The following is a 27,486-nucleotide window of genomic DNA, read 5'->3' on the forward strand; positions in this document are numbered from 1 at the left end:
TAAATTTTCCATAATCAAATTAAGCTGTAACACTGTTTTAATTGAGAAAAATGTTGTTAAAAAGTTCCCTCTTGCACATATGCAATGGTCCCAGTTAACAATAGTACATGAGTCATCTATCGGACCCATGTGGGGTGTTTTATGGGCCCTATGTAGGATCCTATGTTAGACCAATAAAAATCTGTCCGCGGTTTATCAACAGGTCCTATATGGGCTAGTCCAAATAGTTAGCCCATATTGGACCCAACAAACTCCTATGTTTTTATTTTATTTTTCTAAACAGAGTTTTTTATGGTTTGCCCATATTGGACCCAATAAAATCCTTTTTTTTAGGACCTATATGAAACTTTAGTTTGTCAATGCATATGGATACCAATATATATTGGTACCAATAAACTACTATGTTTTATTGGTACCAATATAATATATACTTTTAATGAAATTTCTGAGTAAACGGTAATGAGTCAAAACCTACTTTTTTAAATTCTATTAACAAATAACCTATTTACCAAATTGGAAAAATAATTATTTTGATATCTATCTATTTGATAGTATTTGCCAGTGGTGGCCCGTTGAAACGCCAGAGCCTGCATGGCTAGCCAGCCCTGGGCCATAATTAAGCCAATGTGCATGGCGGCACTGCGCCAGGTCTGGCAAGCCAGGCTCGACCCTGTTCGGCAGCCAGAACCGGACCGTTGTCGGGCAATGTATACGTTGCTACTTGGGTTGTTACTATTTTCATTATTATTATTATTATTATTATTATTATTATTATTATTATTATTATTATTATTATTATTATTATTATTATTATTATTATTATTATTATTATTATTATTATTATTATCATTATTATTACTATTATTATTATTACTATTATTATTATTATTATCATTATTATTACTATTATTATTATTACTATTATTATTATTATTATCATTATTATTACTATTATTATTATTACTATTATTATTATTATTATTATTGTTATTGTTATTATTATTATTATTATTATTATTATTATTATTATTATTATTATTATTATTATTATTATTATTATAACTATTATTATTATTATTATTATTATTATTATAACTATTATTATTATTATTATTATAACTATTATTATTATTATTATTATTATTATTATTATTATTATTATTATTATTATAACTATTATTATTATTGTTATTATTATTATTACTATCATTACTATTAGTAGTAGTATATATATGTTACAACAAAAGTAAAAATGATTGACAAAATACAAACCGTTGATTGTCAGATTACAGTTAGTTTTTGTGAAGCTCATATTGCAACTTTCACAAAGGAAAGCTGCGAGCTGTAGTAACATTAGAGCTTATCGAGGTTCGCTTTAAAACTGTTGACAGTTGGAGAGCTGATTACTTTATCTGGTAACATGTTCCATGCTTGGCAATGCGATTGGTAAAAAAGTGGAAACGAGCTAAATTGTTGCAGTACTTCTCACGGTGAAGTCTTTCTCTGTGATTTGCTCTTGGTGGAACTGTGATGAGGGGAAAGTGCCAGTTGACTGTGTCGATGTTATTAATATTTTTACATTTTTGGATGAGGTCACCTCTTTTACGACGTTCAACTAGAGAAGATAGGCCAAGTTGTAAACATCTGGACTTGTAGTCTAATTTTTTCAGTTTGTCTGGTATTTTTGTAGTTCTGAGCTGTATTAACTCTATGGTTTGTTCATCTTTCACCAAATGAGGGTTCCAAGCCGGAATCGCAAACTCAAATAAAGAACGAATGTAGGTGCAATAGAATTGTTTCCATAAAAAAGCATGACGAGATTGGTAAGTGTGTTTTAGGATGCCTAGCATTTGATTTGCTTTACATCAGGCAATGATGGATTGGGTTTCCACTTTAAGATCATTGGTAATTTGAATTCCCAAGTCACGCTCAGAAGTGGTTGCTTCCAATGTAGTTCGAGTCGTAATTGAACAAGGGCCTAATTCCTCCATTGAATAGTTGAAAGGAGTTAATTTTTTTGACCAAAGTGCATGACCTTGCATTTCTTTGCGTTTAACTCCATGAGCCAAGATTTAGTCCAATGAACAATTTGGTCAATATCTAATTGGAGTTGAAGTTGAGCAGCAATTGATTTGACAATTAGGATTTTAGAGTCATCAGTATAGATCTTACAACTGTTTTCTTTGCTTATTACATCCGGCAGATGATTGATGAAAATGACAAATAAAATGGACCCAAGACTGATCCTTGCGGAACTCCACTTGTCACAGGTAACCAGTTCGATTGAGTGTCACCAAGGATGACTCTTTGAGACCTGTTGAGAAGGAAAGCGTTTATCCAATTGAGAAGATTGCCTTCGATTCCGTACATTTTTATTTTGTGAAGCATTCGTTGATGTGGGACTTTGTCAAAAGCTTTATCAAAATCCAGAAATACGACATCAGCTGGTAGCTAATTATGCAGTTATGGGATAAACCCGGTCCAATCACATTTAGGCATTTTGTGCATCTTTTTTCAACTTTAGATGATTTCTCTTAAGTAGTACTGTTGGAAAAAGGAAAGGAATTTTTGCCTTTTTACTTACCAATTTGGCAAATAATAGTCACATGCAGGAGAATTTCATGGTTTCACAGCAATTGAACTGAAACCATACAATTTGGGAAATGGCTGTGATGTTTTTCCCTCATCAAATTTTTGCAGAATGAAACAACAATTTGTGCAAATTCCATTTGGAAAATGATCATCATTAAATTCTAATGGTTTTGGAGAGTGTTTTGCCAATCTGCTTATCAAGAAAGGTGTTATACTTCGATCACATTTTGTCATGCAGAGAATGCAAACTGTGTTTCGACACTCAGCATGAGTTTTTGCAGAATTGGACATTTTAAATGTATTTTTTTAGTTCCTCTAACAAAGTTTTATTAACTTTAGTTTGAATACTAGAACAAAAATGATGAACATTAAAAAATGTTGTGGATTAACAAGACTCCAAAACAAAACTGATGTTCAACATTAGAGATGTGGTGGATTCTAGTTTTGTAAAAAAAAAGCAATTTTTCGGAATTTTTAAGAATCTTTGTTGTTATTTATTCTATATTTACAATAAAATATCAATATAAGTTTAAAAAATGTTTTTACTTCATAAAACTCTTTGAAAAAAATTCGTAATATGAGCACTTTACTATAAAAATATTAAAATTGAATTTCTTTGTCGGACGGTAATGATTGATTTTAAAACTACTTGCAATAGTATCCCAAGGGTCCATATTATGACCCCTCCAAAGGACTTTTTCGGGTGTTTTCGTTGATGACTCACCCCAAAATTTTCAAACCGTGTTGCATCTCTAATGAATACGCTCACTCAGTACAGCTTGCAACATCAGGGTTAGCTTTAATATTGGTCTTTAGTCTCAAGATGAGGAGCTTATTAGGAATATTTTTTAACGTCTCTATTGATTAGAAATGCGATGTTGACTGTTCATCCAAATCTTTACCTTTTCCAGTTTTATTTAATTAATAAATCAAAACAATGATTTTAATTTAAACTGTTCTATGATGCAAAATAACAATAAAACAATACAAAAAATAGATTATCGAATTTAAACAAAAAAATAAAGTTTAAACAACAGCAAACAAAATAAATAACAACAATTTGTAGTCTCTTTCTTTATTCAAATCAACTTATTTAAAAATTGATGTGGATTTTTATGAAGTGCTAAAATTAGCATCGTTAACAATAAAAATACTAAGGAAGGACAAAAATATTCAATGCAATAATAAAAAGTTAAAATGTCATGTTTTAACAAACTGTCATAAATAACTTTACATACCTAAAACAACTTAAAGAAAAAACGTCTTGAAAAAAAGATTTTCAAGTTAAGCAATTGAACTCAGAAAAAAATATTTACATATATATATTGAAAGAAAAATAAAAAAAGCTTCAGTTTTATAAAACAAAACCTTTAAAAAGATAATGAGGATAGAAAGTAAAAAATTGTTACGATCCAATATAATAGGCTGAGAAACTAGTGACTTTCTTTGAAACAAACCAACGAATTCCTTTCCAGGGATTGTAAAGAAATAAACGATCGCCTTTATTTGCATACGTCACGATGCTAAGAGAACTTGTACTACGATTAGAACTCCATGTTCTTGATGCTATAATTTCGTTACTTTTTTTTAGATGATAGCTGATAAATTCAGGAACAGTTGCATTCTTTGCTAAGCACAGCTATGTGAAAGAATTACTCATAAATAAAAAAAAATACATAAAAAGTCAAAACTTAAAATGACTTGCAGCAATGGAAGAAAACTTAAGAAACCTAAGAGAAATGAGGGAAGAAATGGCTGTCAGCAGCAAAAACTTGTAATGTTCCAACATTAGTCAGAAAAGCTCGGCAGTTGAAGATTGTGCAAAAGAAAATGATATTGTATAACTTTGCTTTCACGAACGTTGCACGGATCACGTCCAACCTTTTGACGCTTTTAAAACCATTACAAACTTTTTATTATCAAGAGATTAGATATAATAGAGTTCCGCGGTTGTGTCACATTACAAATATAGATTTACGATATGAAATGGCAGCAAACGCTTCACATGTTTTTGCCGATATGAGATCTCATTCACCAGAAGCTTAAACTTCTATCTCAATCCAAGTATTAAAATATAGTAAAAGACCATAAAAAGTAAGAGAAAAAAAATCTCCTTATATCCCAGAACTAAAAGACCAACTAAAGTAAAATGCTACAATAAGGAAAAAGAAAAACTTAATTTCAGGTAACCAGTGAAAAATGTTGAGTACGTGAGGATTTTAAATCTGAATTGTTAAGAACAACTTTAGCGAACTTTAATGTGGAGCCTACGTAATACTTTATAGTTTTTTAAACAAAACGTAATGTAAAACCAAATACCAGAGCGTTAATTTGATAAAATCCTTCAACAAAAATTTCTATATAAGTATTGTGATGCAACAAGATTGAGCCAGTTTTCTTTACAACTTTCCACACCGAGACTGCTTCTAAAAGTTAATAATTCTAATTAAGATAGTTACTAGAGTTTTTAACTTCATTTGATACTAATACTTTGTATGTTTTTTATCTAACGTCGCCTACCGTCAAAAGCAATTGCTTTCAAGTTCAGCTCGTCTCTCGGACCAAGCACAATCACTTCTTGGATCTAAAAAACGGAGATTTATATATCAGCATCTTTTTATAGTTTGTGTGAATTTAAAAGTTAAAGGGTAAATTAAAACAAAGACTAAAACGTTTTTCATGAACAAATTTTAGGTTTGGGAATCCCGAAAATCCCGGGAATCCGCGGATTTTAACAATCCCGAAATCACAGGATTAAGCATTTAATTCCGGGATTTTTTTAAAAATCGTTTTCGGTGTGCAACTGGCCGTTATTGAAGTACTATATCAAAAGCAGGATATAGAAAGAGAAATAGATCAGCAATTCGACGAAGACGAACATACCAACATATCAACTTGATGTGAGACTTTATCGATGAAAATTCACAAGGAAATGGTGTTGAAAATGGAGAAACACGTGGTGATTTTTTGCAAAGAGCGTATAAATTTTAAATGACTATTAAGCCTATCAATGTGAAATCAGAACGTGCTTTTTCTGCGGCAGGACATTTTGCAACAAAAATAAGAAGTCGTCTGGGCGATGAAACTTTGGATGTGCTCTGCTTCCTCAAAACGTATTTTTAAAATAAGAAAAAATAGTTGCATATGTATATTATATCTACAAAAACAACGAAATCTTTATAATTTAGTAATTAAGTATGTATAATATTAACAGACCAAAGAACTTCCTTTTAATTTGATAAATTGTTTATTCTAAACATACTTTAAATGTCTTATTAATTTTCTTAAAATTTTTCTAAAATAATATGTTAAAATCTTTCAAGAATAGGTATTTCAAAATCCCGGGATCCCTGGATTAGATAAATGTAATCCCGAAATCCCGGGATTTTAATTATACCACGGGATTACAAACCCTAACAAAGTTACAAAAAGAACAGATTTTAAAGCCCTTTTGTCATTTGCTTTTTTTGAATCTGAAGTTAAAAAATAAAGGTATAAGAACCATATAAAATCGTAATATCGTAATATTGTAAAAGATTTTCAACGTCGCTACAGTCAAATTCACAAAGAAGCATTGGCAAGAATTTTTGGCCTAAAATATTTCATCAATTTCTTTTTGTTCGTCCTTTCACCATTGTCACTGATCATAAACCACTGCTGGCACTGTTTGGTCTAAAAAATGCTTCTCCGGCTATGGCAGTAAATAGACTGGCTCAATTCGCTCTAATTCCTAACCAATACAATTTTAAAATTGAGTCTTGTAAGATGCTGAACACGGCAACGCTAACGCACTCAGTCGTTTACTAGTTGGCCATGATCGCAATGATTGCGATCGTTGCATTAACTATTCAATGGGGAGGAAAGTAGTGAAAAATTTAATGATTTGTACGACGAAAACCTTTATTTTTCAAATCAATATGCATGATTCGAATATCTTGGTCCGCGAGTGGAGCCAAGATCCTGTAATCGCTGCAGTAATTCTCAATCTTCGAGATGGTTGGATGAGTCTGAAAATAATGACGAGATACGGGAATTCCAAAGACTTTTCTTATGGTCCACGTGTTATTGCCCTAAATCACTTTAAAATCAAGTCTTGAACAACTCGCACGATCTGCAGTATATTGGCCAGGCATTGACCTCGCTATCACTAATCTAGCACATCAGTGCACTACCTGTGCGGAAAATCAGAATATTCCGTCGAAACCGGCAGTCCATTTATCTACCAAAACGCCCTTTAAGTCATCTACATTTTGATCATGCAATCATTTTCATGGGTACCAATTGGTTTATCATGGTTGATGCTCTATCTAAATATCCATGTATTCATCCTACGTCTTCTATCAGTGTCAAATCTACCATTGATTTACTGAAAGAAGATTTTGCACACTTAGGTAATCAACATGCTCTGGTTTCCAATAATTATTACTAATTCACTTCTCATGAGTTTCTGGAATGATGCAATAGTCGAGGCATTATCCTACTCAAAGGTGCTCCATATCACTCCGCAACAAATGGTGCTGCCGAACGACTAGTTCAAACTTTCAAAAATGCCATGAAGAAATTGAACCTACCTCCAAAGAATGCTTTTTAAGAATTTCTTATGGTCTACCGCCGAACTCCTTTTAACAAATGGATCGTCACCCAGTGAATTACTCAATGGCAGACAAATTTGGGCACAAATTGATCTGCTTTCGCCATCCCCTGTTCACTTACAACAATCAAAGGAATCTATTGACTCTTCCAATGTTTTAAAGCAATCAGTAATGAAATTAATTTTATCAAAAGTAAAAAGTGAAAGTAAAAAAGACACACTAAATTGCGATGTTTTATGGACGTTACTCTGCGTATCTAGGGATTGTAAAAAAGATAGATTATATACTAATCATTCAACTTGGGTTGATGGAAAATTCTACGTGAAGGATTTCATCGAAGAACAAACATCAACATCAGTGGAGCATCTACGTCTAAGAAGCGTGGACAGCTAAAGAAAGATTTTAAATGCTTACATAAAGACAGCAAGCGACGGAATGTTATGAATGACGAAAAAGAAAGTGATCTTAAGTATTAATTAGTGGAGAAAGCTTTGCTGCACGCCCACAGAAAAGCTTTTAAAGAAAGAGATTTTAATTTTGTGAAAGTTTTATCAAAAGCTATCAAAAGAAAAGAAAATTTAAAAGGATTATTCCACAAACTGTTAAAAAACACTACGGGGATGCCAGCAGCAGATGTTTGGAAAGTATTGTCAGCACGAATGTTTCTAAAGACCAGTATGAAGCATGTCAGCGAGCGGATCCTTACGGTTTTCCAAGTTGGCCAACCGCTACAAAAGCGATGGATAATTGCATACCACCTAAAGAAGGTATTAAAGTTAGTGAAATAAAAGTAAAATTTGAATTGCAAGGTTTGGTGATGCATACTGCCAAATGAATTATTTGGATTAAAAGTGCCGAAATAATGGAATAGTTGCAGGTTAAAATATGGAAGGTTCAAAAACATCTACGAACTGTAATTAGAACTCTCCCCAAGTAACCGTGCATAAGGTATATCACACGCCGCTGAAATATAACTCCATTCTCCTGTTCCTTTAGGTATTTTGAGGGAGGAAGCTTCAGAATCCAGAAAAAAACTGTCAGCGGTATAGGGAGTTCAACGTAAGAAAAATAAGCCAAGAAGCAAATTTAAAAGATGTTTAACAGAACAATGATATCATCTGATTTTAAGCTCAGCTCAATTCACTCGGAAGTGCGCTTCAAAGAAAAAAAAAAAACTGAAAAATTCTTTAGAATTGCCTGAGACATCGACGAGCAATTTCAAAATGCCAACAATTTTGAATGAAGTAGTTAAAATTAAATTTTTTACTATGAAATTATGTATTATGAAACTAAGTATTAATAAAAAGTTAGAATTTAAAAAGAAACTACTTTTTTAGTGTGTAGATTATCTTTACATCTATTTTGAACTCAGAGAATAAAATTATCTCAAAAATATCAAAAAATCTTTCTGGGTCACCAATGTAGAAATGACAACAATTTTGATTGTCCATGTCGAGCAGTTTCTTAAAATTAATTACGAATTAGCAGAAAATTTTTGAACTTGGCAAATCAAAATTACTGCCATTTCTACATGGGAGCATGAGCCAGAAAGGTTTTTCAAAATTTGGTGCTAAATTTCTGAAGGAGTGTAGTAGTTAAAAGGTTTTAGTTTTTTGCAGAAAAAATGTAAACATAAATGCTTTCAAAAAATATCAAGAATTCATTGATTTAGCAACCTCTTGATTTTTGTCCGTGTAGTTGTATGGGACTTTCCCACTGTGCATCGTGCAGGAATGTTTCCGATAAATTCACTTACTTTGAGTTGTCTTGCACCATCATTTTGATGGTCTAGCAAACGTTGCTTTATTTCGTTGGATTTTAGCTGCAATTCACCGACCCACACGCAAATAATAATTTGCAATGACATAATTGCGAATTGTATGTGAGCTTTAGGGTTGCATATAGTAATTTTTTCGAGTTTAGTGACTTTCTTGAATATAGTTTCCATCGCATGCTGTATTATTTAAATTCCTTACCAATCAAAAAGTAAAAGTGAATGTTTGCCAAATTATAGCTGATATTTATGTAACAACGGTAAAATCTTAATTTCTTAGAGTACTACTTAAAATTCTTAGAATTTCTTATAATATTTAGAAACTTTATCTTATTATTTTTTTTGAGTTTTTTTTTTTTTTGGTTTCTTTTTTAAAATTTATTTAAACTTGATTAGTTAAAATAAGGAACTATAATAAGTAATATAACAATAAGTAACTGTAAAGAACTCATTAAAAAATTAAATTTCAAATAGCTCGTAAACAATTTTTCACTTGTACCGATTTGTCAAAGAAGCTTTTATTTTGCTCACACTAGTTATCAATGTTTTGATTGTAAACATCAGAACTAAAAGGGTTAATGAAAGTCTTCTGATACATAACAACCTCGTGCGTGTAAATACTTTCATTCAATGTACCGATGATTGCATACTACGCCAATCCATCTAATAATTTGTGATCTAGGAAAAAACCATTTTTCAATAACAGCTCAAATTATTCAATCAGGCACTTCAACAAGGAAGCATCTTCCGAAGTCACGCTTAATTCCGCAGAATACCCAGTGAGCTTGACGCCATTGTTCAAGATGGTATTTCCTGTGATAAAATTTTAACATGTCTATTTCTACCAAAATTGGTTTACTTGTACGTCTATAACCACTTATTTCACATGGATTTTCCTCGAAGTTTAAGTTGATTATATATCAAAGCCTCTTGTAGACTGGTTTATAAGATGGTCATTTTAATGTGGGGAAACAAAAAAACTACTGGTAAAGACTGGTTTAAAGGATTCAAAGATGGTCATTTTGATGTGAGAAACAAGGAACGTTTAGAAAACGACGAAAATATTTGAGCATGAAGTACATAAACAATGGTAACTGACACTTACCAATACCCATACTACACCCATAGTTCATTTTGTTGTTTATTGTATATCATTGTTCTAGAGATAAAAAGAGGAGAGTGTAGGCCTGGCTAAGGGTCTAAGCCAGCCAGTAAGTCTGTCTAAACTAACTTAGAGTACAAATATTATGCTGACCAGTCTCTCAAGTCTATTGTTGTCTACAACAGATGGTGATTGAAATTTCGATGGATCATCAAGAAGGAAACTACTTTTTTTTTAACATTCCCTTAAAAAGACTTCTTTGGTTTTTTAAAAAATTATTTTCGAAGAAATCGAAATAAAAAAATTAAAAAAGTAGTAAATCGTTGAGTGCTAGTTTTAAGCTTTTTTTTTTTTTAATTTAAAAGATAGTAAACCAGCATTCTCCTGAGAAATTAGTTTGTATTTTTCAAAACAGACTTTCTTTGTAAATAGTTTCACTGCAACTGTTAAAAATTTGTTTTCTTGGAAAAGAGCGTTTAAAACTTTAAAAAACTCTCGTGACAAAATGCTATAAAATACAATAACACTCATTCGTCAAAAAAGTTGTAACAAAATAAAATTGTTACTTAACTATATGTACACGAAAAAAAAGTATTTACATTAACATTTCTAAAACTATTTAAAATTTAAAATCATTAAAGTTACTAAAATATTTGAAAATAAGATTAGTCAGAAAAATGAATCCATGAGCAAGCTCAGAAATGGAACAAAAAAATGTTTTATACAACAAAACTCAAGAACATCAGCATTAACAACATTAATATTATACAGTTTAAAAGTATAAAAACTAATCGTAAAAGTATTTTTTGACTTTAAGTGGTTAAAATAAATGGTTACGATCCAATGTAATAAGCAGAAAAATAAGTGACTTCTTTTGATACAAACCACTTCACTCCTTTCCAGGGAATGTAGAGAGAAAGACGATCGCCTTTCTTGCCGTACGTAACTACGTTAATTGCGCTCGTACTCTTCTTAGAGCTCCATGTTGTTGATGCTACAGTTTCGTCATTTTTTTTTAGGTGATAGCTGATATACTCAGGCACATTAAAGTCATCTGATAACCGTAGCTGTGTTAAAGAATGTATAAACATTAACTTTTTAAAGGTTTTAAATATAATGAATCATTAAACATTAAAGCTTACAAAAATATGGATAATTTTGTAATAAATTTGAAATTAAAAAAAAAAAATCTCATTATGTGGGTTTTTTGTGTTTGTTTTTTTTTTTTCACCACAAAAATTTTTCGGGAGGTTACAATTAAGCGTCTGCGTCTCGGAACCGGTTTCTCGAAATGAACCGGGACAAGCGTAACGAGACGAGAAATATCCCGGAAAAAAATAACGAGACAAAGGAAAAGGTTGTCCCGGAACAAAGTTATAAACAGGGAAATAAATTTTGTCTCGGAATTTAAAAACTGTATCCCGGATAATTATGAAACGTTACGAGACAGATTAATTATATTAACTATATATCTAACTCGCGCTTTCGCAGTAAAGAAAAGTTTTTGCCAACCAATTTTTTTTTTGCCGGCCAGAAAATGACGCACAGTGACTCAAAACAACAAAAAAATAAACCCCTCACAACTTTTTTGTAAATATAGTGCACTTTTTTTAACAATATTAATTAAAAATGATTATTTATTTAAAAAGTAAAAACAGTTTTTTCATAAAACTTATATTTTGTGTTTTATGGTTAAAGAAGTTAAACTTTAATATTATTTTCAAAGAAATCTAAAAAATGAGAGATTTTTATTTAATAAAAATGGAGACGTTTTAATCTAAATTAAAGTCTATATTTACTTTTAAGATAATCTTTTAACTTTATATATTTCAAATTTTTTATTGTTCAAATTAGAAGAATTTTCTAAACTAATTTAGAATACATACATATTTTTTTTGCTTTAAATATCAGCTTAAAAAATGTTCCATCGAGTTCCAAGGAGATATACAGCGGTGGCAAAAAATTAAAGATCACTCTTTTTTTTTTCAAAATTTATTTTTAACCTTAGTATAATTTTATTTTGGAAAAAGGTATCAAAAAAAGGAAAACATTTTTAGAAAGAATTTTTATTGTATTTTATATTTATTATAAAAGAATTTATAATTTTTTTAAAAAATAATATTAAAAAATTAAAAAACTGACTAGTAAAGAATATAAATGGGAAAAAAAATTGGACAAAATTTTAAGACCAGTTTCAAAAATATTTCAAAAAGCAATAAAAAAATAATTTAGAAACGTGTTGTTCCTCCATTTGTTTTCAAGCACTCTTGTACTCGTTCTGGCATTGAACTCATTAAAGTTTTGATTACTTCATCAGGCACATTTTTCAAATGATGAGAGATTGAAGATTTCAAATCTTCCAAATTGTAAAGTTGTTCTTTACCAAGCTTTTGATCAAGCCACGACCTTAAATTCTCTTTTGGATTCAAGTCTGGACTATTGGCAGGCCATGGAAGCACTTGAATTTTATTAGGATTGAACCAATCGCTAACAACATGCGCTTTATGACACGACGTATTATCTTGCTGGAAAATAAATCCATCTTGCAACTGCCATAAATCAATGCTAGGAATAAGCGAGTTTTCCAAAATTTCGATGTACCTTTCTTTGTTGAGTCTACCATCGAATAAATGAAAAACGCCAACTCCACAGGCACTTATACAGGCCCAAATGCCTATTGAACCACTGCCTTGTTTTGTTCGTTTCAAAATGCATGATTCATCGAACCGTTCGCTTGGAAGTCTACGCAACATTATGCGACCTTTTCTGTTGTCTACCTCATCGTTCATTTTATCACTAAAGACCACACGGCTCCACTGATCTGTTGACCAATTTTTATTTAGTTTGCACCACTCTTTCCTGGCAAACTTTTGTTTTTTATTTAACCGTGGTTTTTTTGCAGCAGCACGCCATAAATAATTTAAATTGTGGAAGACCCTTCGCACAGTTCTAGGGCTTGCTTTCAGACCATTTGACAGTGTCCTTTTCGTAGACAAGTCTGTAGATGATGCTTGTCTGTTTTCTTTCATTAATCTCACTAACGAGCGAACATCACGGTCATTTGAAATTTTATTGCGTCCAGTCCTATGACGATCATTAATTGACCGGGTCTCTTTGTATCGTTGAATTATGTTAATAATGCAAGAGTGAGACCTTCCGAGCTTTTCTGCTGTTTGTCTGATGCTATAGCCTTCTTCTTTTAATACAAGAGCTGCGTATCTGTCTTTTTCTTCGATCTTTACACGCATTTTTGCAATATTTTTATATCCTTATTGCAATTCAAAAAATAAATGTTTATTTGATATCGAAACTCAGGTTTCGACATTTTATTTTATAGCCAACGTAATAAGCAATTAAGATAGTTAAAAAAAAAAAAAAAGGATTATTATTTTTAATAAGTGCAAATTAAAGATTTGAAAGTGGTCGTTAAATTTTGTCCAATTTATTTAAAGAAGATTTATAAGTACTCATCAGTTTTTTAATAAGTTAAACGCTATTTAATTAGAATTAGATTAAAAAAATTATACCACTTTAATCCGTATGTTTTAATTAACAAGATATTAAAAAAAAGTTTAATATGTCAATTAGAATCTTCTTAATTTTAATTTAAAGATTAAGAAACCAACTAAAAAATGAGTGGTCTTTAATTTTTGGCCACCGCTGTATATTTTTTTAAGTTAATTAACACTTTTACTTTTAGAATATAAAGGGATTGCTGCGGTTATGTGCGGTTTAGGGAGATTACCTTTCTCTAAATCTTTTTTTTATCATGTATATGAAATTAGACTCAAAGGTTTGTTCAATCAATCAATTAGTTTAGGGAGAAACAGGGCATCAAAGTTCAGTGAAGGTTTTTTTTTGATTTTGCATTTGCATCACCAAGCTCTGAATCTCCTCTAACCTTCATAATTGTGTTAACTGCAAACGTTATATTTTGAGAAATGAAATGGACTAAAAATGTAAATGAAAGCTCCATTTTGAATAGATTATATAACTGCATTATTAACTTCCACTGTTTGAATTTTTAATAGATAAAGGAATTTGATTAGATGACGGGGCCCATTAATAATAGAAGGCTTCATCTTAATCCTAGACTCCATATGAAAGTTTATTTGAACTATAAACAGAACAAGAACTTTTAGTCTTTTTAAAATGTCATTTTTATTGTTTACTTAGATAAAGGATTATCTGGCAATCTTTGCAACCTGCTGTGGCAATGATTACCAGATTTTTTATTGGCAACTAATGGATTTAGGGTGACCTGACTATAGAAAAAACGAACTTGTAGTTTAGTGAAATATAGTTTTATACAGACTTTAAATCGTCATCAGGAATTTTAATTAGTATTTCAAATGACTTATAGATTCAAACTTTTCTTATCGTCCTTTTAGATTTAGTTTTGAAAATAGTTTGTCTAAAGGCCCTGTAAATTTATCTTGGGAGTTTCTATGTCTATCAAGGTTTGTAGTCAGGAGCCTTAAAGGTAGTTCATTTGTATGCAAAATGTAAATTAACTTAAACATTTTTGTAAATTAACTTATACATTTACCCATCATCCTTACCATCATCCTTACCATCATTCTTACCATCATCCTTACCATCATCCTTATCAGAGTCAGACATTAAATTTTTTAAATCTACAACTCATCTGCCTCTCAACAAAATTTGATCAAATCTAATCATATGAGTCTAAAAATGGGTAATTTATCATATGATCCTAAAAATATTGCTGAACCAGACTAGTTGTTATATTTTAAAACAGGAGTTTCTTCAGAAAAACTAGTTATTGAAGTATCTTTTAAGAATAAATTTGTAGATGGAAGAAAACTCTAATTTTGATTGCAGATTCAATGACTAAAAGGGTAGAAAATCAAGTAAAATTTGGCGTTACTTCTGAACTAGATGGTAACTGTTTAACCCAATAGTCACGCTTATCATATACTAAATTAATAACTTTTGGAGTTAAATGATTAAATTTGATAAAATCTTGAAGGAAAGCAGATAAAATTGCAAATGTATAAGCACTAGGTACGTCAAATCAAAGAGATTGCCATGCTGAGAATCTTTATTTAATTCTTTCTAAAGAAACTAAGTAGAGAATTCTTTGACCTGTTTTCTGAGGATATGTTATTTGCATTCTTAGATAGCAAATAACTGTATTTTACGTTGCCAAAACAAATTCATTTTTATAGTTCTTCTGAAATTAAGATATGTTGAGAGCAATATATAATAGTTTCTAACTTTTGTTTTTAAAGACTGAATCACATTTTATGTAGAGCTAACTGCATTTAAACTTTTATCAAAGAACACTATGGACACAAATACCTGAGCAGTTCTTCTGAAAGTAAGATATGTTGAGAGTGAAATCAAATACCTGAGCGGTAACTTGATAAAATCCTTCAACGTAAACTTCTAAATAAGCTTTGCTATGCAACGAAATCAAGCCAGCTTTTTTTACAACCTTCCACACCGAGACTGTTTCTAAATTTTAACAATATCGGTGATTTGTATATTATTCATTTTTAAAAGAAACGCATCATCTAAGCAAAAGGCTGCCTACCCTGGAAGTTGATTGCCTCCAAGTTAAACTCTTCACTCGGACCAACTACAATCACTTCTTGTATCTAAAATGGAAAAGTTACTTTTTAATCTGATTTCATTGAGATTTTTTTAAAGAAAGCGTAAACAATTAAGTTTTAGCAAAAAGTGTGTTTCCTGTTAAATAAAAGATGTACAACTAAGATTTAAAAGTTCACACTGTTCAAGAAAGCTTTAAAATATGTAAGGTTCATATAGTGGGATGGGAAGAATGAAAATGCTTCAATTGCCTACATAGTGGTTAAGACGACGTTCTTCTCAGGGTCACTATTATGTCAACGTGGCGTTTCCAAAAATTAGAGCGATAAGTTCTACAAATTAGGCCACTTTTTACAATCAAAAAGTTAGAATAAATTAGGGGAGTGGTTCGTTTGATGACACCATGGGAGTAGTAAACTGTGCAGAGCTTTTGGAATTTTTCTTTTTTATCTGTTGTAAATTTTAAATAAAGCTAGTTTTTGCATTTGGACGATGGCAGTTTTTAAAAATTGCCAGTGGTCCGCAAATCGAAAGATGAACACAATTAGAATTATTTCGGTATTTGATATTGTTTTCAATTCTAATAAGCTTTAAACAATTTTAATTAACAAATTCACTTACTTCGGGAACATCATCCCTTCGCACATGGTATAGATTTTGCAGGTTTAGCAAAGATTGCTTTGTTTCGTTAGCGTTTTGTTGCACTCGTCCGACCCATACGCAAATGCTTATTTGTAGTAATACAATTATTAATAATATAATGTAAATTTTTATGCTGTACAAGGAACTTTTTTGAGGTAAAGTTTTTGTTTCGAATAAAGGATTCATTGTGTGCTTCGTCTGTTAATGCTTGAAAAAAGTGATGAGTATTTCTTAATAAAACGAAACAAAAAGCTGTTAACAATTGATTTATTTAATATCTAACATAAATCAATTGATTACAGCTTAAAATAACATTCCTTAAAAAATTAGCCTTTTTTTTTTTAAAAAAAAATATAATTTACAGTGATTCAAAAATCAAAAACGCAAATATATAACTCAAGTTTCAGAATTTTTTTTTCGGGTCAATAAGGTTAAACTTTCAATGAAACTTTTTAAAAATTGAAACAGAAATTTCTATCTCAGTGCGCAAAATGCATTTTAAAACGTATTGTTAGTGGATTTTCATGAAAAATCTTTGGTGACAAACCCAAACAAAAGAGAACAAGCGCGCTATTTGTTGCCTGAATTAAGATCAAAAAAGGTTGAAAGATCGCTCTTTCTGAAGAGAGAGTTGTCACTTATCTTTTTCTGAAGAAGGGATAGTCATTTATCTTTTTCTCTAATAAATAGCATTTTACAGAGCACAAGGCCAAAAAAAAATTAACCAAGTAACAGGTGGAACGGGTGGATTGAAAAAAATTTTAAAGTCATTTTATTTTTAAACGATTAAAGCTCTTTACTTGAAATTTATGATTGTTACTTATTAGCTGTAATTTAATTTTAAATTTTGTGAAATTTTTCCTTAATTTCTTTCATAGTGTCTTGTAAAAACTTTTCATCAAATTCTTTTAAATTTTCTTTAATCCGCAACATCAACTGCTTTTTATGATGCATGAGTATGAGCCGTCCATCCTCCCTCATATGCTTTCTGAGTCAAACATCCCAAAAAGTTTTCAATTAGTCTTGCATGAGTTTATGTCACGAGGTACATAAGTTGACGTTATCATCTAACCAGCATAAAGCTTTCATAGCATAATGTGCGCTTGCGAAATTTGGCCAAAATAGATATTTTCCATCGCTGTGATATTTATCAGTAAAAGTCTTAATTCTTTTTACCAAACATTCTTCAAGATATATGTTCTGATTTATTGCTGAGCCTTGACTGATTGCACAAATACCTCAGAAAATCCCCTTTCAGATATCACTATCCATACAAGCATATGCTTCAGATATTTCTCTAGCTTTCGAGCTAATTTATTTTTCAATTGATTTGTAATGAATTGCGCTCTTGCGTAACTTTCTTGCATAAAACGATTTATTTCCTACATGAAATATTTTACGTGATTTTAAAGTGTGGTAAAAAAGGTGGGCAAAAATATTATCATTATACAATCAGTTAATTAAAGTCTCAGAATGATATTTTTCAACCTTGAATTTAGACCCGCAAGGTGGTGCCACTTCTAGAGCTTAGTAACTAAATATGACGCAATTTTAAAAAGTTTCAAAATCGACCGATTTTTCGAAGTTGTTTTTAAGGTGGCTTCACAGGAAATGTTTTTTTTTAGTAAAATAACTAAAATCAATTCTAAAATCAGTTTTATAAAATCAATTTAATGAAAACAATAATAAAATATAAATGTTTATTGAAAAAAAAAAAAAGAAAAAAAAAGAGGACTTTATTGATTAAAAAAACCCATAAAAAAGCATATTCGTATTTATTTTTCAAAACACGATTAAACCAGAATGGCTAATTAAAACAACTCGCTACTTTGTAATATTATCATCTAATATATGAGGTAGAGGATAAACTGAGATCAATATATAAAAAACAAAATTATTTCTTTTAAGTCCCTAAAAACTGAAAATTGACTAATTTTTAGGGGGTAAGGTTCAAAAAAGACTTAGCAATCGATAAATATTCATTCAATTATCAAGATTCTAGTTCATTCTCTACATATATATGTATTGGACAAATGGGGAAAGTTTGAAAGTCTAAGCATTTTTTAATGTTGAGATATCATGTTTTGAGTTTATAAATTATGTTAAAGTCTTCATTTTTATATATAAGGCAAATAAGTAAAAAAAGTTTTAAAAACATCCCTTTTTGTGGCTATTTTTTGATAATTGTTCTTAATCTTTATCAATCCAACCTTTCCTTATTCCTCTCAACTCTTTTCTTCTTTTTTTTTTTTTTTTTTTTGGTTGTCCTTTTTTCACCATATTCTGTAACCGCTTTTGGTCTTTTTTTACTGAACTGGTTATCGTATTTTTCCCAAAGTCTAGATTTAAATGTTTAAATACACGATAAATACCATATAAACTAGGGTTCATTATCGAAATTGCAAATTTCGAAAATTTTCGATTAAAACGGTACCGAAATACTTCTTTCTTTTCGAAATCTATAAAAACTTATGAAAATTATCGAACTAGCCAAATTAATTTCGAAAATAAAAAAGGAATTTCGAAATGTGAAATTAATTTCGAAATAAAAAAATGTACTTCGAAAAGTGAAATTAATTTCGAAAGAAAAAACGGAATTTCGAAATGTGAAATTAACTTCGAAAAAAAAAAGTGTATTTCGAAAAGTGAAATTAATTTCGAAAGAAAAAACAGAATTTCGAAATGTGAAATTAACTTCGAAAAAAAAAAGTGTATTTCGAAAAGTAAAATTAATTTCGAAAGAAAAAACAGAATTTCGAAATGTGAAATTAACTTCGAAAAAAAAAAGTGTATTTCGAAAACTGATTTTAATTTCGAAAGAAAAAACAAAATTTCGAAATGTGAAATTATTTTCCAAAGAAAAAAAAGTGTATTTCGAAAAGTGAAATTAATTACAAGAAGAAAAAAAAAGAATTTTGGAAAGTTAAATTTATTCCAAAAAGTAATTTTAATACCTTATATTTTATTTGCATAATAATATTAAAATAACCGGGTGCCTAAATAATTTACCACGGGGTTTTTCGGCAAGTATACCTTTTATTATTATTATTATTATTATTATTATTATTATATATATATATATATATATATATATATATATATATATATATATATATATATATATATATATATAATATATATATATATAATAATTTGCCATACATACATATATATGAATAATATATATAGATATATATAGATATATTATACATATATATATGTGGCAAAATAATACTATCTTGGTAAATTTAAGGTGGCACACAACTGAAAACAAGTTGTTTTTTTTAGTAATCAAAATTATGATTTTTTTTTTTTTGATGAGAATAAATTTATATTAAAATGAAATAAAAAACAGCTAATTTTTTTTTTTTAATTTTACTATCCATAATGGCCAAAAATGTGTTGTAAAACACGTGTTTTTAGTAAATTTTTAAAACCTAATAACTTGATTTTGCCTCAACAACTCGAACTAAAATTTTTAGTTATGTAACAAAAAGATTGCTAAGGTATAAATATAATTGTTTGAAATCGCTGTAAATCTCATCTAAATAATCCCAAGAGAGTAATTAGCCGTTTACATTGCAACAATGGTTTCATATACGTGCGTTACAGGCCTTAAAGGAATTGCATATTATAACTTTTAAATTATATCATTTAGGAAGCGCACGAACTTTTATGTAAATTCTATAAAATTTTATAAAGTTCTATAAAGTTCTATAAAAATTCTAAATCTAAAGTTTAAACTTACGTTATGCAAATTTAAAATTAAAGTGTTTAAACTGGTGTTGTTATCGACTAAGACTAAATCGACTAAAAGTCGAAATTAGTCGACTTTGAAAAATCTAAGAGTCGATGTAATCGACTTTGGATTTTCTACTAATCGACTAAAAGTCGATTTAGTTAAATAGTAGTACTTATACATGTATTTCTAATCTCTTTTTATTTGATTGAACATTATAAATCTTTTTAATTTTATTTTGTTAACAAAAGCAAATATGACTGTTGAATAGAATGTAGTTTTTTCAGAGCCGGAATAAAATATTTACTCCCTTTCCTTTCATATTAAATTAGAAATTAAAATATAGCATCTCCCTCCATCATATTAATTATTGAATGAAGATGCTTTTAAGCATCTTCATTCAATAATTAATAAGTAAAAATTTGAATAGTAAAAATTTTAAAAATTCTACGTTCAAAATTTACAATTTAAATTGTAAACAAAAACACTTTAGTAGCTTTTGCTATAGGTAGGTTTTATTCACTTTGAGAGGGCTAATATTTTATATGAAACATTTCACCGTGTAGAGGTAAGTGGTCATTCGCAAATTATGTCACGCAAAAAATTTTTCAGATCCCCCTTCTCCCTTTTCCGCAAAATGTCACAAAATATCAAACCCCTATCTTATCCTGAGCGTTTTAATCCCTGTAAAAGAACCTTTGGGGTTCTAATCCCTGCAAAAATATTTCGAAGCAAATTTTAGAATTTCGAAGGTAAAAAATCGTTTCGGTATTATTTTCAGAATTTCGAAATCGCAAAAACATTTCGAAGCAAATTTTAGAATTTCGAAGGTAAAAAATCGTTTCGGTATTATTTTCAGAATTTCGAAATCGCAAAAACATTTCGAAGCAAATTTTAGAATTTCGAAGGTAAAAAATCGTTTCGGTATTATTTTCAGAATTTCGAAATCGCAAAAACATTTCGAAGCAAATTTTAGAATTTCGAAGGTAAAAAATCGTTTCGGTAATATTTTTAGAATTTCGAAATCGCAAAAATGTTTCGAAACAAATTTGACAATTTCGAAATGAAAAAATCGTTTCGATGCAAAATTAATTAGTTTGAAATTATTTCGAACTTACCGAAACAAAAATAGAGTTTCGAAAACTTTTTTTTTTATCGAAAATTCAACTTTTGCTTCCGTGAAGAACCTTAATATAAACCTTCATTAAAAGAAATATTTTTTTAAAACAATATTTCAAGTAAACATCAGGGACTACTAAAACAACGGGACGGGAAACTCTAATTTCATGTAGTTTTGACGACAGGGCCGATGAAAAAAAAAAAGCGAAACACTTCTATTGTTAAACAATAATATAATTATCAATAGAAATATAATAAAAAAATGTTATGGCTCAATTATTAATCACTATTTTCAAACAAAAATTAAATTGTGTTGATGAAGTGTTAAAAATAAAACTTTTTACAAAGAAACTGTAAATTATCTGTAAACTAGGTGTAAATAATCAAGACACTGTTAATGAATTAACTAATCATTATCATACTATATTCATATCATAATAATAAATATATAATTGTAAATAAATTTTAAATCAAATAAATGTAAAACCATAAGTACATTTCAAAACTTTATTAATTAGATCACCAACAAAAAGTAAAAGATCAGACCCCTAAGTATTGAGTTTCTTTCTTTTTCTGTCCCCTATGTTTAATGAAACAATATCAGATGTATAATCAAGGGTCGTAACACCTTTCAAGAAACAGTTAGTTATTATTGAGATAACTTTTGTAATATCTATACTGTCTGTTTCTAAATCAAATGGTAATGTTGAATGCAAAAATAAAAATAGTTTCTTTAAGTAAACAACACATTGAAAATGTTTTTCATGCTTTGGAACGCTGTTAAACAGTAAATAACAAAAACAAATAAACTGGAAAAGAGTATCACCAGGATAACGCAATTTACCACGCGAAACATAATCTGTAAATTCAGAACTAGCTGACTGTGATGTTGTTGTATCAACTACACGCTGCGGATCGATCTTGTGCTGTACATAACCAGCCATATAAAAAATTGCAGCTTTCTCCTGATCATTAATATATTCATTGTCTGCATTAATTACACATTCATCTAAATAAATTATATCCTCTTCCATTAGATCCATTGTGCAACAGTCTAAATGTATACGTGAGCAATGAATGTCAGTTTCATCCAAAGAAACAAGTTTGCTAAATAATTTTAACCGCTGTAGGTGCAAACTGTTTAATACTTGTTCTGCTGAGATAAAATAATTTCCACCGCTTAGTTGTCTACAGATAAGCAAAAAATTTAAAAAAAGATATAACCAATTAAATTGAGTTGAACCTAGTATTAAATTATAGTTAAAACAGCAATTGTCAAATAAAAACGTATTGTTAAACTTTCAAATAAATAAGTGAAAGAAATATTTGTTTTTTAGATTCAAAATCTACAATATTTTCTTAACTATAAGTAACACAAAAACAATTTTACCTGTAGATACCAAATTCACCTTCAAGACGATCTGTTTGAAAAATACCAGGAAGAACATTTTGGTGATCTTCTGAAAGCAGTTTTTTTATTAATTCTACCAATCCTTGTAGGGTGTTAACTAAAGCATGTTTTGTTTCTGGTGTGAAAGTATTATGACGCTTAATTCCCTTTCCCTCTGACATCTTAGAAGTTGCATCAGCAAATGCTAAAATTTCTTTAAATCTAAGGTCATCGAGTGTCTGGAAAGGAGACCTATTGGTATCATTAAGTAAAACATCACAACCTTTCCTCTTTACATTTAGCATGTTCCATAATTAACAATTGGTGCCAAAAAACAGGCAGTGTTCTCAAAATTAGCTAATCTTAATGCTGCAATGGTTTTTTCATTAAATACAGCAACCATGTTTGCAACATTTTGTCTATCAATCAAACTAGGGTACGCTGACTTGCGTGAAAGCTTTGTAGTTTTGGCAACACACAATTTCTGCCTGTTATGTAATTGAACAATGTGAGACCAATCACCAGAGAGAAGTTGATTATTAATTTTTAAACTAATTGTTTGTGTTTTTTCTGTAAACCAATTATTTCTTATACTTTTAAACAAGTGAACTGGGTCATGTAGCATAATAACTGGTTTTTCTTTTTCTATAACACCTTGCCATGGAAAACTCTTATTAACAACAAAACTTTGGTAAACCTGTCAATTTGTGGGATGGTTATCTGATAAGAGACACAATAATTTTCCTCCTGCATCAATTATTTGTTTACTTATGCTTATGATCAAATCGCAAAGAAAGTGTACTGACAGCTTGAATACTGGCACAATTCTACAAACAAAAGAAGGTTTACCAAACATAGGTTTTATCAAAAAGACTAATAATGTTTTTGCAATTTTAGTGGGATTGTCCTCACTATATCCAATGAGATGTCCTCCTCTGAAACTAACACTTGGTTTAACATACATCTCATCAAAGAGAAAGCAGCAACGTTTTTCAGAACCATTAAAATTTTCAAAAACAACTTTGATTGTATCATTGCACTCTTTTTTGTTTCCAACTTCTCCAACTCTTCCTAATTTTGAAATGAGAGTCTTTGGACTGGGCAAACAAAGCAGATTTCTTAAATGTCGATAACAACATCTGGAGGACAAATACAGTTCAAGTGCACGACGTATACATAAAGTAGAAAAGCGACGTCCATTTGGAGAATAAGTGGTGAGGCGTAGTTGTTCAATGAGGAAAGAAATTTCTTCAGAAGCGTCACTGTATGTATTTTCAATTTGACTAATCAAACTTAATACCTCATCTTTTATTTCAGGACTAGAGGTACAAACTCTTTTGATAATAGCTTCAAGCTGTGACCACTGAGTAAGACAATGTGAAAAACTGAGCAGGTCGTAACAGTTAACTTTTGTATGCCTACAATAAATATTAACTTGACGTGAAGGACAATTAATTTCAATAGAAAATATTGTTTCAGGCAGACATGATCGAGAAACATCAAACAACATGACTTTTGAATTTTCAATGAATGCAAAGTATTGAGGATATCTAAAATAGATAACAAGTAAACTTTAAATCAAAACAAACAAATATCATAAACAAGGAAAAAATCATTAATGTTACCTTTCTTTTATTTCAGACAGCATTATTTCAACATCAAAAAATCTAATTAAATCAATTTGATTGAAATCATCCATTTCATCAGGTATTGCATTTTGTGATGTTAAAGAAATTTTATTTATATTTGTAGATCTTGGTTTTGTTGAGACTGTTTGGCGCACCATTGAAGATGTGCATCCAGGAAAAATAGATGGGGGATCAATAGGAACCTAAAAAAAAGATATTAATAAAATCAGTCATTGTAAAATATATCAATAAAAACAACTTTAAGGATGCTTACCTCAAACTTTGATCGAGGAGGCTTGTGCATTTTGCAGCCTGGTAGCCAGTGTTTTTCGCACACACCCATATTTGAAGTTACTTTTTCAAATACATTTGGAATAGATGACAACCAATATTGTAACTTTTGTGTGTCACTTGGAAACATGTAAACATGAAGCTTTTCTTCTGAAGTCGATTTTAAATAATTTGTGTTACAATTAACTATTGAACATTTTCTTGGCATTATTATAACTAATAATAGTAACACCATTAATACTTATTATAAATATGACATAACATTTTGTAACATTTAATAGATTCATAACTTAAAATAAATTACTTAAATTACAAACTACTTAATACAATTTTTTAATTTTACTTCTTTAAAAAATCAAAGAAATCCAGATTTTTCAATAAAAATAGGGGAGATATTTACAACCTTTTTCAAAAAAAAAAAAAGTTTTTCTTTGAAAATGGTTGTAAATATCTCCCATATTTCTATTGCATTAATCTATATTTTATTAACACGATATTGATAAAAAATATATAATTATATGTGTAACATAAATTTATATCACTTTAATGTTATCTAAATTGTGAATACAATTAGATTAATGTAAGTTTTTCATAACTTCGTTATTAAATCAAACTAGCATCGCCATTTACGATTGGCCCTGTCGTCGTTTTAGCATTGATTTGAAGTTTCGCGTCCCGTTATTTTAGTAGTCCCTGGTAAACATTGTATCAACACAACTTGTGTTAGTATAATGGTTTTGTCACAAGAAGTAAGCAATCAAATGATCGTGAAACGATGCAATTTCAATAAGTAAAACGGTTTAATTTTTAAAACTGAACATAGTTAGCCTCTAAACTAAATCTTTTATTATTCGCGAGGCTAGAATTATTTTGTTCTATCTCCAAATTTAAATGTTGGGAGAAAGTTTTTGATTTTTTCTAAAAGTAAAAATTGTTTAAAGTTTTTATTTTTAAAGAAATAATAATTTATGCTTTAAATAATTTATGTTTAAGCAAATCATTTAGAAAAAAAATTATAAAATAATGCGTATTTTAAAAGTTATTATTTTAAGGTGGAAGTATGGTCAAAATTCTAAAATCGTTTATTTCAACCAAAAAATATTGATTTTTTCAGATAATATTAAAAAACTGCATAACACTTTTAAAAAAAAAAAAAAAAATCAAAATTTCACATTTGGACCCTTTTTTTGTGTCCCAAGACCTAAAAAAGTCAAAAAGCGCTGCAATAAATATTGAGACAATGGTAGATGCTACAAAACTCAAACTTCTACTGTTTACTTATAATATATCAAAGAACTCATGGAAGCAAAATTATAAAGTTAGCTTAAAGAACCAAGGAGATACAGCATATACAACTAATGGGTCAAAATTTACCCCAAAACAGCCCCCTTTTCTGCAAAAAAGTAATGTTAAAAAAATATACTGCTTCAGTGAGTTCATCATATATGTTATTATAACTGTACAAAATTTTAAAGCATCATAACAAGTAGTTCTCAAGTTATTTATCGCACCGTGCTAAAAAATCCCATTCTGAGAAATCAGCAATTTAATACAATTAGCATTAAAAAAACAAATTAAAATATCAAATAAGCTCTCATTTTATTTCTAAAGATTTTTAATCAATCCCCAATGTATTAGCAGTAGCAAACTAAGTTTTTCATGAGTTTTATTTAATTTTTTAAGTTCCTTAAAGAAGTTGATATCCTTGTTAAGAAAAATAGAAAAATTTTGAATTAAAAAAAAGTATTTTTAAAAGCAAAATTTTGATTACCAAATTCAACTTTTTAAATTCAATAGCTATATCAACTGGGAGATTGAAATAAAATAAAACTCTAAAAACTTTAAGAACCATAAGCTATTCCTTCTCTTTCTTCATCTTGATCACTATAACTTTTTCAAAAACTTTTTTCTATAACTATAACTTTTTCGTTTTGTCCTAATTTGTTTCCGACATTGCTTTACTTCATCAGTAGATTTTTATGCTATATTTATAATTTTTTGACCTCTTTGATTGCAAAGTGTACTACAGTTTTTACCAGGATTAATACCAAGCTCTAAATAAACATTTAGCATATCAGCTAATCCTTCATTGAAATTTATCGACTACAATAACAGTTACTATACCATTTAAAGAGTTATGTCCTCGTTTCTGTCATTTATCACAAGAAACAGTAATATCTAAAATTCCAATATCATCTCTTACTTTAAACTCAGGAGCTGAAATTTGCCATACTTGTTTGTAACACATGTATTTGCAACCTCTACTAGAATTATGTTTACAGCTAATTGTGTTCTGCTTTTGTGAGTGATTGTGTGTTCTCAAATATCACCAAAACTTCCAAATATGACTAAAATGCATATATTTTGACTTTTTTTGCTCAAAATCCAAAACTTTTAGTGTATGTTGTAATTGCATAAGTAAAGGATCACAAGCCAAAATTTCAGTTCAAATTTATTTACGGTTGCTTAAAAAACCCTGTCGCCAGTTATTCATTTTTAGGCTTTTGTCTATCAATAATTATGCGCATAATTAATTTTTTTAAATTTTAAAATTTTTACTTTTATTTTAATCATATTATATATGTTATGCACTATTAAAGATTGAAAAAAAAGTTGAAATACAAGATTTTTTTTTAATGGTATACTACCACCTTAACTAAAATTAATAACTCATTTTCTCCCAACTTTTAAAATTGGAGATAGAACAAAATAATTCTAACCTCGCGTATTGCAGAACACGAAAACATACCAAAACAGTGGTTAAACGCCCTTAGCAACGGGAAAAAGCATTATAAAAGTTTTTATGCTTTTTCCCGTTGCTAAGGGCGTTGCTAAGGAAGCTATTTTATATCATAACTGCAAAATGCAAAATAGTTACTTAAAAAATTAAAATTATTAAAAAATAATATGATTTTACCATCATTTTCAGCATTGTTAAAAGTCTCAAAAATCATATTTTTCAATTTCTTTTTTTTTTCTTGATTTTACACCTTTTATTTCCAGTGACGTCACCTTAAGTATATTATATGTATACAGTATT

General features: G+C 29.4%; 2 protein-coding genes and 1 pseudogene across 4 annotated transcripts in view; all 3 read right to left on the reverse strand.

The window, feature by feature from the left end:
* Positions 1-3,752: 3,752 nt before the first annotated feature.
* Positions 3,753-9,175, reverse strand: LOC149881964 (uncharacterized). The gene is made up of 4 exons (XM_090067047.1): positions 8,941-9,175; positions 5,113-5,176; positions 4,912-5,018; positions 3,753-4,231 (listed from the first exon to the last, which is right to left on the reverse strand). Exons 1-4 carry the CDS (start codon positions 9,130-9,132, stop codon positions 3,998-4,000), a joined length of 597 nt encoding a protein of 198 aa, XP_089923173.1. The 5' UTR covers positions 9,133-9,175; the 3' UTR covers positions 3,753-3,997.
* A 1,264-nt stretch (positions 9,176-10,439) lies between these two features.
* LOC145191076 (uncharacterized) overlaps positions 10,440-27,486 on the reverse strand; it is a 43,652-nt gene continuing 26,605 nt past the window's right edge. Inside the window, exons 1-4 of one of the 2 annotated variants that reach the window (XM_090066528.1) lie at positions 16,259-16,495; positions 15,621-15,684; positions 15,435-15,541; positions 10,440-11,127 (exon numbers count right to left, since the gene is read on the reverse strand). In XM_090066528.1, coding sequence (XP_089922654.1) covers positions 10,894-11,127; positions 15,435-15,541; positions 15,621-15,684; positions 16,259-16,465 — 612 coding nt within the window. In that variant the 5' untranslated portion in view covers positions 16,466-16,495 and the 3' untranslated portion in view covers positions 10,440-10,893. Of the gene's footprint in view, positions 11,128-15,434; positions 15,542-15,620; positions 15,685-16,258; positions 16,496-27,486 lie in introns of those variants that run through there. The other variant, XM_090066529.1, reaches the window with a different exon arrangement.
* On the reverse strand, positions 21,485-24,834 carry LOC145187923 (uncharacterized; annotated as a pseudogene). Its single transcript, XR_016445197.1, has 4 exons — positions 24,430-24,834; positions 24,153-24,358; positions 22,528-24,077; positions 21,485-22,325 (listed from the first exon to the last, which is right to left on the reverse strand). The product of XR_016445197.1 is annotated as an uncharacterized LOC145187923 (transcript).

Source organism: Hydra viridissima, unplaced genomic scaffold (assembly GCF_058129835.1).
Source record: "Hydra viridissima isolate aposymbiotic clone 2 unplaced genomic scaffold, HvirCarnegie_v1 scaffold_11, whole genome shotgun sequence".
In the NCBI taxonomy this organism is placed as follows: domain Eukaryota; kingdom Metazoa; phylum Cnidaria; class Hydrozoa; order Anthoathecata; family Hydridae; genus Hydra; species Hydra viridissima.